General features: G+C 50.9%; 1 protein-coding gene across 9 annotated transcripts in view; it reads left to right on the top strand.

Annotated features, from left to right (window-relative positions):
• FUT2 (fucosyltransferase 2 (H blood group)) overlaps positions 1–5052 on the top strand; it is a gene marked incomplete at its 5' end in the record, with an annotated part of 49697 nt that extends 44645 nt beyond the window's left edge. For 3 of the 9 annotated variants that reach the window (XM_081275213.1, XM_081275216.1, XM_081275214.1), the window contains one exon: positions 3407–5046. In XM_081275213.1, coding sequence (XP_081131339.1) covers positions 3407–4434 — 1028 coding nt within the window. In that variant the 3' untranslated portion in view covers positions 4435–5046. Of the gene's footprint in view, positions 1–3406 lie in introns of all 9 variants that reach the window. The other 6 variants (XM_081275211.1, XM_081275210.1, XM_081275212.1 and 3 more) reach the window with 4 other exon arrangements.
• Between the last annotated feature and the right edge of the window lie 8288 nt (positions 5053–13340).

The following is a 13340-nucleotide window of genomic DNA, read 5'->3' as shown; positions in this document are numbered from 1 at the left end:
CTCTGCCGACTTTCATTAGCTAGACTAAGCCTAAAGACCACATCTGTGTCCATCCGGCAGCTTGGCGGTTTCAATCAGGTCACAACCTGCTTGTGTTGGCTCTGGAGTCCTCTCATGGCCCTGTGGCTTAGTGCTCTGATCAGGAAGGCAGGCCATAGCCAAGTCCGCAGGAGCCTTCTGTCTCCACCTACCTCTGTGCGACTCTCCAGGAAATGCTGCCATTAAAGCTTGCTGGTGAGGAAGAGTCCTTGGAGGGACTGGAACTCCCATGTACTGGGGAGGAGCCAGAGGTGAGAGGAGGTGCCAAGGCCCCTGGAGGACTCGGAGCTGGAGGCCCTGGCACCACTGACTCCTCCCAGATGTCCCCGTTCCCATTACTCAAAACCTTATCTTCACCAATTAGTAACCACACCTGGCTTTGTGACTACACAGCACCAAGGGTGTTTCCGCTGACAGCAGAAACCCATCAATCATTCATAGGTGGAACCATGAGCTATACAAATGTGTCAACAGTGACAGTGCTTGATGACCAGCTGCTTTTGTCAACTGGCTTCTAGTCACATAATGGGATCAGAATCGTCGCGCTTCTTACAGCTGCTCTATTCCTGCTCCGCAACCACGTCGGCCAAGCCTCATCCTCTGGGGGGCTGTAACTTATCTCAGGGCATCTCAGGCCACAGCTTCATAACTGCCTCACACTACAGACGCTGGCTCAAGTTTTCCACCCCAGAATAGGAGCCCTCACTGCTTTCCACCTCCAATGATACTACAGTGGGTCCCAGTGACAGAAGTCACTCCTATGGAACCACCCCACTCTTGGAAGTCACTTCTGTTGCAACCAGAGCTGAAAAGAACAGGCGAGCTGCACACTGTGGTGCAGACCTGTGATCCCAGAGCTTTGGGAGGCTGAGTCAGGAGGACTGCAAGTTCAAGGCCAGCGTAAGCAACTTAGCAAGATCTTGTCTCAAAAATTGAAAAATAAGAAGGACTGGGGCTGTGGCTCAGTGGAAGAGTGCCCCTAGGTTCAATCCCCAATACTACAGAAAAAAAGAAGGGAGAGAAGAACGAAAGAAAGTTTAAAAAAAAGAGAAAAGAATAGAAACGAAAAGAAAAAAACAAAAAACATATCTGTACTCAAATACAAGGCGGTGTTCGGGGATTTCTTGGCTGGCACTGAGGTTTTGCTGTTCAGGCATCTTGCAGTTCCTGGCGCCCCCTTGGAGCCTGTAACTTCCCCAACTCAGCCACTCCGCACCCTATTCCTTCTCTCAATATCATTGGCCAACTGTCTTCAGGGTCTTTTAGTAAAAATACCCAAGAGAGAGAATTTGATTGGCTCAACTCACTTTTAAAGAAAGCCAGCCTACAATTCGTAGCCAGGGCCAATGAGTGGAGAGGCCAGCGTGGGGCCACGTGTCCACCTCCAGTTTAACTGGCTGCGACAGGGATGGAGGGGCCGTCAAGAAGTTCAATCTCCTGAGTGGACATAGGAAGGGCGTGCAAAAGATGGACATCTCTAGAAACTGGATCCCCAGTGAACTGTAGGCACTTATACCTATGCTCACCATTTACAGACGCCGACCGCACACATGCAGTCTATCAGCACCCACCTTCAAATATACAAATAGACACACACAGTGCACAGACGACTTACATCTGTTTCACTTAAAATTTTTAAAGATTTTTTTTTTAGTTGTCAATGGACCTTTATTTTATTTATTGATATGTGGTGCTGAGATTTGAACCCAGTGCCTCACACATTCTAGGCAAGCTCTCTACCACTGAGCCTGAGCCCCAGCCCCAGCCCACACTTAAAATTTTTGACTTTACAAAGGTGCAAGAGTCAGACATATTCAGCAGAAGCCATACTTGAATTTTGAATTTTGCTCTTTTCCCAGGCAGATATCTTGATCCTGGGCAGCAGCAGTGAGCCACAGCTCCAGCCAGCCATGCCATCATGGTGGTGATCAGCCAGCACTCCAGAATGTACTGTGCTGCTCAGCTGTGATGTGTGGTGGGTTAGGGGTACTCTGTGCTTTTTTTTTTTTTGTACTGGGGATTGAACCCAGGGTACTTTATCACTAAGCCACAACCCCAGTCCTTTCAATTTTTTATTTTGAGAAACAGTCTTGCTAAGTTGCTGAGGCTGGCCTCTAACTGGCAATCCTCCCACCTCGACCACCTGAACCGCTGGGATTAGAGGTGTGTGCCATCACGCCCAACTTTCACTGTGTTTTTGTATTATGATATTTTTAACTTACAGTGGGCTTATTGGGATGTGACCCCATGGTAAGTGGAGCACCACTGTATACCCATACATACACACCCTCATCCACTTGTGCCACGTTCATGACCACCTATACACTACACACACCTGTATGCACACTCACCCACGTACATACACAGTAGATGTACATCTATGCCCTGCAATGTACTTGCGTTTCTTCATATACACAGAATTTCACACACACCTGTATGTGTACACAATGTACAGATACCCATAAGCACATATATGCAATGCATGATATCCAACTGTATACACACATCCATGGATAAATGCATGTGTACACACACCTGCCCAAACACATTATGTTAGGTTTTCATCACCAAAATACCTGAAAAGGAGAACTTAGAAGAGGAAAGGTTTGCCAGGCATGGTGGTACACACCTGTAATCCCAGCGGCTCAGGAGGCTGAGGTAGGGAGATCACGAGTCAAAGCCAGCCTCAGCAAAAGTGAAGTGCTAAGCAACTCAATAGGACCCTGATTCTAAATAAAATACAAAATAGGGCTGGGGATATGACTCTGCAGTCGAGTGCCCCTGAGTTCACTCCCTAGTATGCCCCGCCCCCCCCCCAAAACAAAAAAAAAGATGAGGAAAAGTTAATTTGGCTTATGGTTTCAGAGGTTCAGTTTGTGGTGAGGCGACTCTATCATTCTGGGCCTGAGGGAGGCAGAGCATCATGGCAGAGGGGCCTAGCCAAGAAAGCTGGTAGGAAGCAGAGAGGGACAGGAGGCTGAGTCAGGGCCAAAATATATAATCCCAAGTCATGTCCCTAGTGACCCACTTCCTTTAGTCATGCTCCATCTGCCTACAGTCACCAGGCAGTGATCCAGTCCAGTTATTAACCCATCCCTAGATTAATCCGCTGATTAGGCTGCAGCTCTGGTAATTAGTCCTTTCACTTCCCGCATCGACACAGGAGCCTTGTGGGGACCCCTCATATCCAAACCATCACACGCACACACCGGACAGACACACCTGCCTGCACTTGCCCCGCTGTGCACTCGGGTCACGAACACAGCCTAAAGCCACACAGCCCCCCACAGTGCCTGTGCCCCCGGCTGCGCAGCCACACTCTCGCGCCTGCATCAGGAGCTAACGTGCCGCTTTCCCTTTCCTACAGCTATGGCCAGCACCCCGGGGCCCTTCTCCTTTCCCATGGCACACGTTGTCCTCTTTGTCTTCGTGGCTTCTGCCATCTTTCACCTCCAGCAGCGACTGGCGAGGCTTCAACCCCCAGGGGAGGTGCGGACACCAGCGCCGCAACCCGCAAGAGAGAGGCCCACAGCCCAGCAGCTCCAGGGCATGTGGACCATCAACGCAGTAGGCCGCCTGGGGAACCAGATGGGCCAGTACGCCACGCTGTACGCCCTGGCCAAGCTCAATGGGCGGCCCGCCTACGTCCCTGCGCAGATGCACAGCACGCTGGCCCCCATCTTCAGGATCACGCTGCCCGTCCTGCCCAGCGCCACGGCCCGCAGCGTCCCGTGGCGGAACTACCACCTCAACGACTGGATGGAGGAGCAGTACCGCCACATCCCGGGGCGCTACGTCCGCCTCACGGGCTACCCCTGCTCCTGGACCTTCTACCACCACCTGCGCCAGGAGATCTTGCAGGAGTTCAGCCTGCACGAGCACGTGCGCGAGGAGGCCCAGCAGTTCCTCAGGGGTCTGCGGGTGAACGGGAGCCGGCCCAGCACCTTCGTGGGGGTGCACGTGCGCCGGGGGGACTACGTGCGTGTCATGCCGCAGGTGTGGAAGGGCGTGCTGGCCGACAGGGGCTACCTGGAACAGGCCATGCAGCGGTTCCGAGAGCGCTTCAGGTCCCCCGTCTTCGTGGTCACCAGCAACGGCATGGCCTGGTGCCGGCAGAACATCGATGCCTCCCGTGGCGACGTGGTGTTCGCCGGCAACGGCATTGAGGGCTCCCCCGCTAAGGACTTTGCGCTGCTCACACAGTGCAACCACACCATCATGACCATCGGGACCTTTGGGATCTGGGCCGCCTACCTGGCCGGCGGAGAGACCATCTACCTGGCCAACTACACCCTCCCAGACTCGCCCTTCCTCAAAGTCTTCAAGCCAGAGGCAGCCTTCCTGCCAGAGTGGACGGGGATCGCTGCAGACCTGTCCCCGTTACTCAAGCACTAAGGCTAGCCCCTCGTGGCCAGCCTGACCCTTCTCCTCTTCTGGCTCCCCCAAGATCAGTTCCAAGGCAAAAGGAACACAATGTTACAAGCACAGGACCCTTTCCCCTTGAGTGAGGATGCCTTGGGCTGCGAGGGATTTCCCAACGAATGTGTCCAAAGAACATATCTGTAGTCTGGCAAAATTGTCCAGAGGGACACAGCCCAGTGCTGGTTAACTGTCAGCTCAACAGCACTGTCGGTGACCTCAGCTGTCACTGTCTCTTCTTAGCCCAGTTGCCTCATGCTGCACCTCTCCCCCCAAAAAAACCTGCCATATATATGGGTGTCACACAAACAACCTCATCCAGAGACAGCAAAAAGAGATCATGCTGGGCACAGTGGCGCCCACCTGAAATACCAGCAGCTCGAGAGGCTGTGGCAGGAGGATCACGAGTTCAAAGCCAGCCTCAGCAAAAAATAAGCAACTCAGTGAGACCCTGTCTCTAAATAAAATGCAAAACAGGGCTGGGATGTGGTTCAGTGGCCCTGAGTTCAATCCCTGGTACTACAGCCCGCCCCCAAATAAAAGAGCTCATCATGGGTCCCTTTTGAAGAGGGAGGGAACTCTCTCTGAGTTCATTTTCCATTACCATAAAGAAATACCTGAGGCTGGATAACTTGATAGAGGTCTAGTGAAGATCTGATGGCAGATGGCACCACAGGGACAGAGGGGCAGGTGAGAAGCAGCAATCATAGGCCAGACAGGAAGCCAGAACAGGGGGAGTGCCATATTGTTCTCTCTGTAATAACCTTTTTTTGCAAGAACTCACTCCAGGTCCCCTAAGAACTCCATCAATCCTTTGCGGGGTCAGTGCTTCTAATGACCTAAGGACCTCCCACTAGGCTCCACCTCTTAAAGGTGCACCACCTCTCACATCATCAGAGGACCATCCTCCCAAGTCATGAAAACTTAGGGGACACCCTCAAAATCATGTTAAAACCATAGTATGTTCCTAAGCCTGCCAGCAACTTACTCCTCAATCTTTTGGGCAAGATTTGTGTCACATGCATATGTGGCCCATTATGAGGCCAATCTAATGGTAATACAACAGTGTGTTCAGCCTCAGATCCTGCAGCTGAGGAGCTAACAAGCTCTTGAGAAGGACATGGCAATCTGCAGAGACCTGGGGTGTCATTGCCAAGAAAGAAATGGGGAATGGCTATAGAGTAAACAACAGGGATGCCCTGAGCTGTCACACAGATTGTTCACTGCACAAAACATCTGGTCAAAGGGGCAAGTGGGACTTAAGTAGTGCTATGGTCTACTCACCAGGCTGTGTCCCTGGGACTGTATGCTCCCAAACAGCTCCCTTTATTCCTAGTTAGTCCATCCAGAAGAGGAGCCTTCTCAGTTTGCACAAAAGCACCATACCGGCGAGCGGCTGGTGTGCATCGAGAGCAGACACCCCACCTCTGCAACTCTGACTCCCTACCACCAAGGCTGAGTGAGGCTGAGATCCTGGAGACCAGCATGGCTGAGTGAACTGGAGGGATTCCACTCGTTTTTACAGTAAGTGTGTAACACACCCGGCCATGAAGACCCCATAAGACTCTTCTTTCTCGGATACATCTGTAATGACCACATAGATGATCAAAGAGTACCATTTACTTATTAAAATAAAAATTATTTAGCCACATTATGAACACAGCCATGGCAATTCTGAGGGGGTAGGGTCCTCAAAGAGTTATTATTTGGATATAGTAGGAACTTCTAAATACATCTTAGGGGTAGACTAAACCCCATTTCAAGCCTGGGTCAAAGGACAAATTTTGCAACGATTTTATAAATCTTAAGGTACTTCTTCCAGACCACCCACAGATAGGTAGGGAACACTTACTGGGCAAGGAAAAGTGGCCTAGAGGCAGGGGTGCAGTGGAGCTGAACTGCCAGCTGTGTGGAGAAAGGGTACAAGGGACAAGATGGCAGAGAGACCAGTGAGAATACTGTGATATCCCCACTGTGAGGCGATAGGGAACCAGGCTGGTAATGAGGGGGAGCAAAGGGTTCTTTCAGGGTCCCCCAGAGTCCTTAGTATCTGCCACAAGTTCACCTTCCTGAAAGAGACAACCAATGAATGACCTCAGTTGGAGTCAAACATCCACCATGGGCCATTTACCTAAGGTCTCCGAGGCGTCACCTAATGGAAGCACGGGGCTATATGTGGGCCAGGGACTTCGTTCCAAGAGAAGGTGATGAAGAAGAACAGATGCTCCTTGACTAACAACAGGCTTACATCCCGTTAAAACAAACTGGGGTTGGGGTACCTCAGCCTAGCATGTGTGAGGCTCTGGGGAGGGAGGGAGAGAGGGAGGGAGGAAGGGAAGGAGGGAAAGCAAGCCAGGCACCCGCCTGTAACTCCAGCAGCTCAAGAGGCTGATGCAGGAGGATCGCGAGTTCAATCCCAGCCTTAGCAAAAGTGAGGAGCTAAGCAACTCAGTGAGACCCTGCCTCTAAATAAAAAACTACAGAATAGGGCTGGGGATGTGGCTCAGTGGTCGAGTGCTCCTTCAGTTCAATTCCCAGTATCGCACCGCCTCCCCCACCAAAAAAAAAAAGAAGAAGAAGAAAAAAAAAAACGAAAACTGGGACCAGTTAAACTTTAAAAAGTTTGCTTGGGCAAGAAAAAAGTTCTGGAATGGAGCAGAATTCTATGCTCCCCCCAACCCACCTGTACAGATTACATGTATAGCCAGAGAAGAGAAAGGGCCAGACAAGAACAACCTGATTGGCTGCAGTCACATTGCCTTATATGGGCATGTTCTGGCAGCTTTCAGCCTCTGATTGGTTGGAGATTCAGCTGCTATGATTGGTTACAGGGACATCCTCTTAGGTTAAGTTATGACAAGCCAGTACCAAAAGTGAGGTCTTAGGCACCAAAAGTGAGGTGGTACTTCAGGAAGTATGGAGACCACTTTGGGCCAAACTTTGTCATACAAGTGTGGAGACAAGTGTTGGCCAAACTTAAAAATTTCATAGTCCTAAGAATTTACCCATCATAAGTTGAAAAATTTTAAAATCCAAAGTGCTTTTAACACACTTAACCTACCTAGCCTCCCAGCTTAGCAAGGGGTATCCTGCAGCTGTCAGTTGTTTACCCTGATGATCGTGGGCTGCAGCTCACCATTGGTGCCCATCATGGTTGACAGAATATGGACCGCATATCACTAGCTGGACGTTATACAGCTTGAATGGTCACTGAACCAGGTGATCCAGGAAAGTCCAATGTAAAAGAACTGAGGCATGGAACCATGAGATGGGAGGAAGCCAGGCAGATCCAGCACAGAGCCATATATTGGGTAATTACTGAGAGAAGTACGGTCAAGTGCAGCGGCAAGACCAGTAGATCCCCAAGACTTGGGACAGAGGGAGGGGGCTTATATAGTGGTCAAGATATAAGCGACTCATCAAGCCAGAATGGAGCTGGTTTATTCCAAGCTAATGTGAAGGATGTCAAGTAAATTCCTGGTGCTGACCTGTGATTCCATTTATATGAAATCCCCAGAGACAAATCCATAGACAGAAAATAAGATTAATGGCTGCCTGGAGCTGAGTAATGGCTGAAGGTCTTGGGTTTCTTTTTGGGGTGATGACACATTCTAAAATTGATTATGGTGATGGATGAGCAACCCTGAGTATACCCAGAGCAACGGAGTGTACACTTTCAATGGCTGAAATGTCTACTATGTGAATTAAGTCCCAGAAAAGCTGCTGAGTAAAGACTCACCCGCCCCAGCGGCCACTGTGTAACCAGCACCTCAATCAAGACACAGACACGTTCCATCACCCTGAAGAGTATCAGTGCTCCCAGGCAGTCTCCCAACTCCCAGCCGGAGGCAACCACGGATCTGCTTCTGCCATTCCAGCTTTGTCCTTTCTAGAACTTCATGTAAAGACTCATTCAATGTTTAGGTTCTTTTGTTTGACTCTTTCCCTTCTGCATCCCATCTCCCAGATTTGCCTGTGCTCTGGAGTGTATTAGCTGTGAGCTCTCTTTTCACCACCAAGTAATATTCCTGGAACAATGCCACTGCCGCTGGTGTCTCACATGATATTTGGTGGACAGACGCTGCTGATGTTTTCAATTCAGGGCTATCATCAATAATATTATCAACATTTGCATACATTATGTAGACATGTTTTCATTTCTCTTGGGGAAATACCTGGAAGCGGTACTATGAGGTCACAGAGAAGAAATGATTTGTCTGAGGTCCCCAACTAAGAGCCCAAGATTGGATGGTAACTTTTCTGACCCAGGGAGGAGAGGGGCTGACCCTCTAGGGCATGCAGGGGGCATGGCTCCCATTCGATTCTCCTCCCAAGGTTCAGCCGCTTGTCCCCTCCCTGCCTTGGCTCCCAGGCCCTTATCCCCAGGCTTCTGGTGGAGTGGGGAGCTGTGGAGGGGTTCCCACTAGGGGAGTGGAGAGAAGAAATAAGGTGGATATAAAACACTGAACAGGAGTCTGTGGACAGAAGAAATGGAGAGGCGTGTGTTTGGCAACACAGAGAGGAGAGGGAGAAAAGGAGAGAGAAGAAAGAGGAAAGGAGAAGGTATTTCTCTCCAGTCTTACAGTCCATGTGGACGCATCCTCTTGGGAAGTGTAAGTTAAGTTGGTAATTCTGGTAATTTGGCAAACACATTCTTGTTCCTTTACAAGCTCCAGACAGAAACACCCACCTTCTGTTGAGATCAGGGGGTGGCAGGAGTGTGGCAGAAGATGTTGCTTGGTGTTTGTGAGGATGGCCTGAGGGCTGAACCTAAGCAACTCCATTTTAAAACTCCAGCTTGAAACCTGCAGTCTCACCAGGCACACCTAAGGGAGCCCTCCAGTAGGGCCCTGAGGCACAAACAAGTCACCTCTCCCCACCCTGACAAACTCGGAGTGAAGCCTCTGGCAGGGAAAGGTGAAAAAATCAGAGTAGGGACCACCAGGCCAGATGTTTTAACCCCTGGGTAAATGATGTCACTGAGAAACCCGGTGATAGCTGATGAGGATTGAAAGGGGGGGGTCAAAAGCCCCCAAATTTAGTATAAATAATAGAGCAAATGAACAGACATTCAGCCAGCCAACACTGATGCACACAGCTGGATGCACATCACTCCTGATGAGGACCTGGACTGACATCCCATCACTTGGCATTGTTCCCTGATCCTCTGCACGGTCCTCACCGCTTTCAAACCCTACAGCCACATCTTGACCCTGGTGAGAGCCACAACTTCTCCCTAGGACTGCCTCCCCAGCTGCCCGTCAGCTCCACCCAGGAGAAGCCGGCCTTGGTTCCTGACCTGATCACTGCGGTCTGAGTGGTGGGCATCTGCTGGACTTAAAGCCTAAGGCCTGGGACTTCTGATCTGATACCTGAACTTAGCACACAGAGGGAATGTCTGTCCTGAGCCTGTCATGATTAAGTTTGTTTGCAGTGCTTAGAACTAATCTAGAATTGATTGCTGTGAATTGACTATGTCTATTGCAGTGCCCAGCATTAAGGATTATCATTTTCTTGATTAAGAACCTACAGAGTGAAATTGTATTGAGTGATTTGAGTGAGTAAAGCACTGAAAAGGGCAGAAGTGTGTGGACTTTCTTTATTTCTCCCCCTTGACTGCATAAGTCGCACCTTTTGTCCATTGCGACAGGACTCCCCATGGACATCCCACAGGTCCAGCCCTGGCTCTCCTCAGGGCCAGAGGAAGGGACTGAAACGTGGGATCACGGGTGGTGGCAGGGAGTGCTGGACTCAAGCCCACTCCACCTTCTGGAGAATCCCTCGGTCATCCTGTGTACTCCCAGGAGGCCCCAGTGTACTCTCAGTGCGAGCCTGCCCTCCTCTAGATGCAGGCGAGATGGGGGCTGTGGGTGGGAAGTGAGAGCTGGCCAAGCTGGGTGCCCTCCACTTAAGAAGGCAGAGACAGAAGGAGGCCACGGATGGGGCAGGATAAAGGGCAGGAGGGAGCAAAGACAGAGACCACAGCAGGGAACAGGCAGAGGACAGACCAGAGACACAAGAGCTATGGAGAGAATAAGTATAGGACAGAATGGGACAGTGAGGGACCTCAGCAGTCAGACACAGATGGGGACAGATTGATATGAAAAGGGATACAGTCCAAAGACTCCAGAGAAAGACAGGAAGCCCTGTCATGCCCCTTCCTGGTCTTCCTAGGGCTGCCTGCCCACATCGCCAGCTGAGCCAGCCACCCTGATTTCTCCACCTGCCCCCAGTGGCCAGAGGCCCACGCACCTGCAGGACTTGACCCGCTCTCTTCCTTCAGCAAAGATGCTGTCCCCAGGTGGTTCCTCCGCCCAACTCCCCATCCTTCAAGGCTCAGTAAAAATGCCTCATCTCTCCAGGCTGTCTTTTCTGGGGGCCACAGCCACACGGTCCCCTCCACCACAACCACCTGGACAGCGCCCTGTGCATGAGACTGCAGGAGGCTCTCTGCAGGTCCATGAGCTTCGCCATAGGGGAGGCTGACGTGCTGTTTCCCACTCTAAAAGCAAAGGCTGTGGGCTCTCCAGTCAAATCCCTTGGCAGTTCCTCCCATTTGTGGGCCCAGGGCCCATCTCACCCCTCCTCTATCTTCAGCAATCTCTGCAAAGGGAAGATGACGAATGCTATCTGGCTTGGAGACATGGAAAAGTGCCTCTGCCCAGGCCAAGTCCACATGTCTATTCCCTTCCCTTCATCGCGGATCCCTGATGCCCCCAGAGCTCTTGCACATGGACGGTCTGGAACAGATCAGCAGCTACTAAAGCTGTTTGCTATGGGTTGGCATGTCCCGCACATCAGGTCCCATTTGTGGTAGTCTAATGAACACTTGTCCACCCTGGGCTGTAGGTACAGACATTAGGGAAGTCAGTGGCTCCAAGCCATATCACATGTCCCTGATCTGCTGTTCTTTCCCCTTGCAGTGGAAAGAACTATTGGTGGCTCGCCCAGGTCCTCTCAGACTCTTACCATCTCTCCACGCCCAACCCCCAGCCCTTAATTGTGCCTTTTTTATTTTCAGCTGCTGTGACTCTGGGGCCTTGGTGACCCTGGAGCAACCATCCCTCCTAGGGCCACCAATTGCTAGATAGTAAAAGACACCCCTGTTAGCACCTTCCCTAAGCAACCAGCCAACCCAGAACCCATGTCCCCCCACCTCCTTTAAGGGACTCTTATACCCACCTGCCCACCACCCCAGGGCTAGGTCCCTGGCAACTCAGGACAGCCTCTGAAGGACATGGAGTATAGGCCCCGGGGCAGGTCCCCTATCTGCAGCTGTCCCCTCACCTGCCTTCCTGCTGAGAGTGCAGAGAGATGGCTGTGGTAAATTGGATCCTTTGTCATTTAGAATCCTGAGCCTCAACTGGAAAGAAGGCAGGAAGGGAAAATGGGGAGAACACAAAAGGACCCCAGTACAATAGGCCCCAGGAACTGCCCTACCTGCCCTCCTGTCCTCCTCTAAATGAGCCTGCCAAACCAACTCACCCCTGACCTGTGTCTGCTGAACCCTATAAAACTCAGACCCCTGTTGTAGCATGCTGCCATTTTCTCCTCCAAAATTCATTCCTCTGTGGCTTAATAAAAGCATCATTAATCCATCGAGGTCTGTCCCCAGTTGGTTATTTTTGCTTACAGCCTTTATGCCCCAAAGTCCACTGAAATGATTCAAACTGGCCAATCCTAAGCCTGAGTACCTTGCCCTTCCTTTGCTCCCGGGGAATTCACAGTGAAGGCTCTTGTCTGTTGTCCCCTCCTCTCCTGCTCTCTAGACCAGCTCTAGGCATCCCCTGGGGTCCTGCATGGTGTCCAGTGTCCCTTTCTTTTGGGACATGGGACTATAACAAACTGTCTTTTGAATGAATGGTGATGCAGTTTTCACCTGTTGCCTCACCACCTCTGAAATAATAAACTATATTTTAACATACTCCTGCTGGAGGCATACCCCATGGCTCTCTTCCCAGGACTGCCTTTGGGCTGAAAGTACCTGGGAAAGTCTTCCCTTCCTTACTCCCTCCTGTGACCCCTGTCCCATGACTACTGGAGATGGTGCAGTGACAGGTCTCCAAATATGGCTCCCTATGGCCATACCCCTGATATCCCTGTCTAGCCCCCCACCATATTCAGCCTGAACTGACCTGACTTCCTTTAACGTAGCAGATGTGAGATTGTACCTGTCATTAATGTAGTAGAGTGAAATTGTACCTGTTTCAAGAGACTGGAATATTCTGCAATCTCCCCTTGGAATGCTTGCTCTTTCAGAGTCCCAAGCTACTCCATGGAAAGGGAGAATGCTGATGCTCCATGGTGAATGAGAGTCCCGAAGTCCCCATGGCCCTTCTGGCTACCTCTGTCAAGGCACCAGAGAGTGCCATCTTAGGTGCCCCCTGCCCAGCTGGGCCCCAAGACGACTATAGCCCTGGCTATAATCATGCAGAGTTGAAGGAATATCCCATGGAGTCCAGTGAATCCATGAAATCGTGAGTGATTTCAGATTGTTACTGCTTTATGGTTTTAGCAATAGAAAGCCCAGACAGGGAGATTCAAAGGCCTGGTTCCACGCACCCCAAGGTGGAAAAGTCTGTAGCTGAATGTATGCTCCAGAACTCCCCAGGGGAAGAGGCTGAAGCTGAGACTTCACCTGAGGGCACACTCTGGCTCCTTTTCTTCCTCTAGTCTGTCTTTCTCCAGTCCCTCAGTATCTCTCCTGGAAAGCATTTCTTAAACAAATCACTGGTGTGGACATCTTGTCTCTGTGCCTCCAACAGAAGCTGACTTCAGACACAACACTTCTGATCCAACTGGAACCCAGGGGTCTGGCTACCCTCTTGTCCCTCCCTACCCTTCCCTGCCCCTTTCCTGCATCCAACAGCATATCTCCCTTC

The sequence above is a fragment of the Spermophilus citellus genome (assembly GCF_964194105.1).
Source record: "Spermophilus citellus genome assembly, chromosome: 18".
Classification (NCBI taxonomy): domain Eukaryota; kingdom Metazoa; phylum Chordata; class Mammalia; order Rodentia; family Sciuridae; genus Spermophilus; species Spermophilus citellus.
This window is presented reverse-complemented; position numbering and strand designations above follow the sequence as displayed.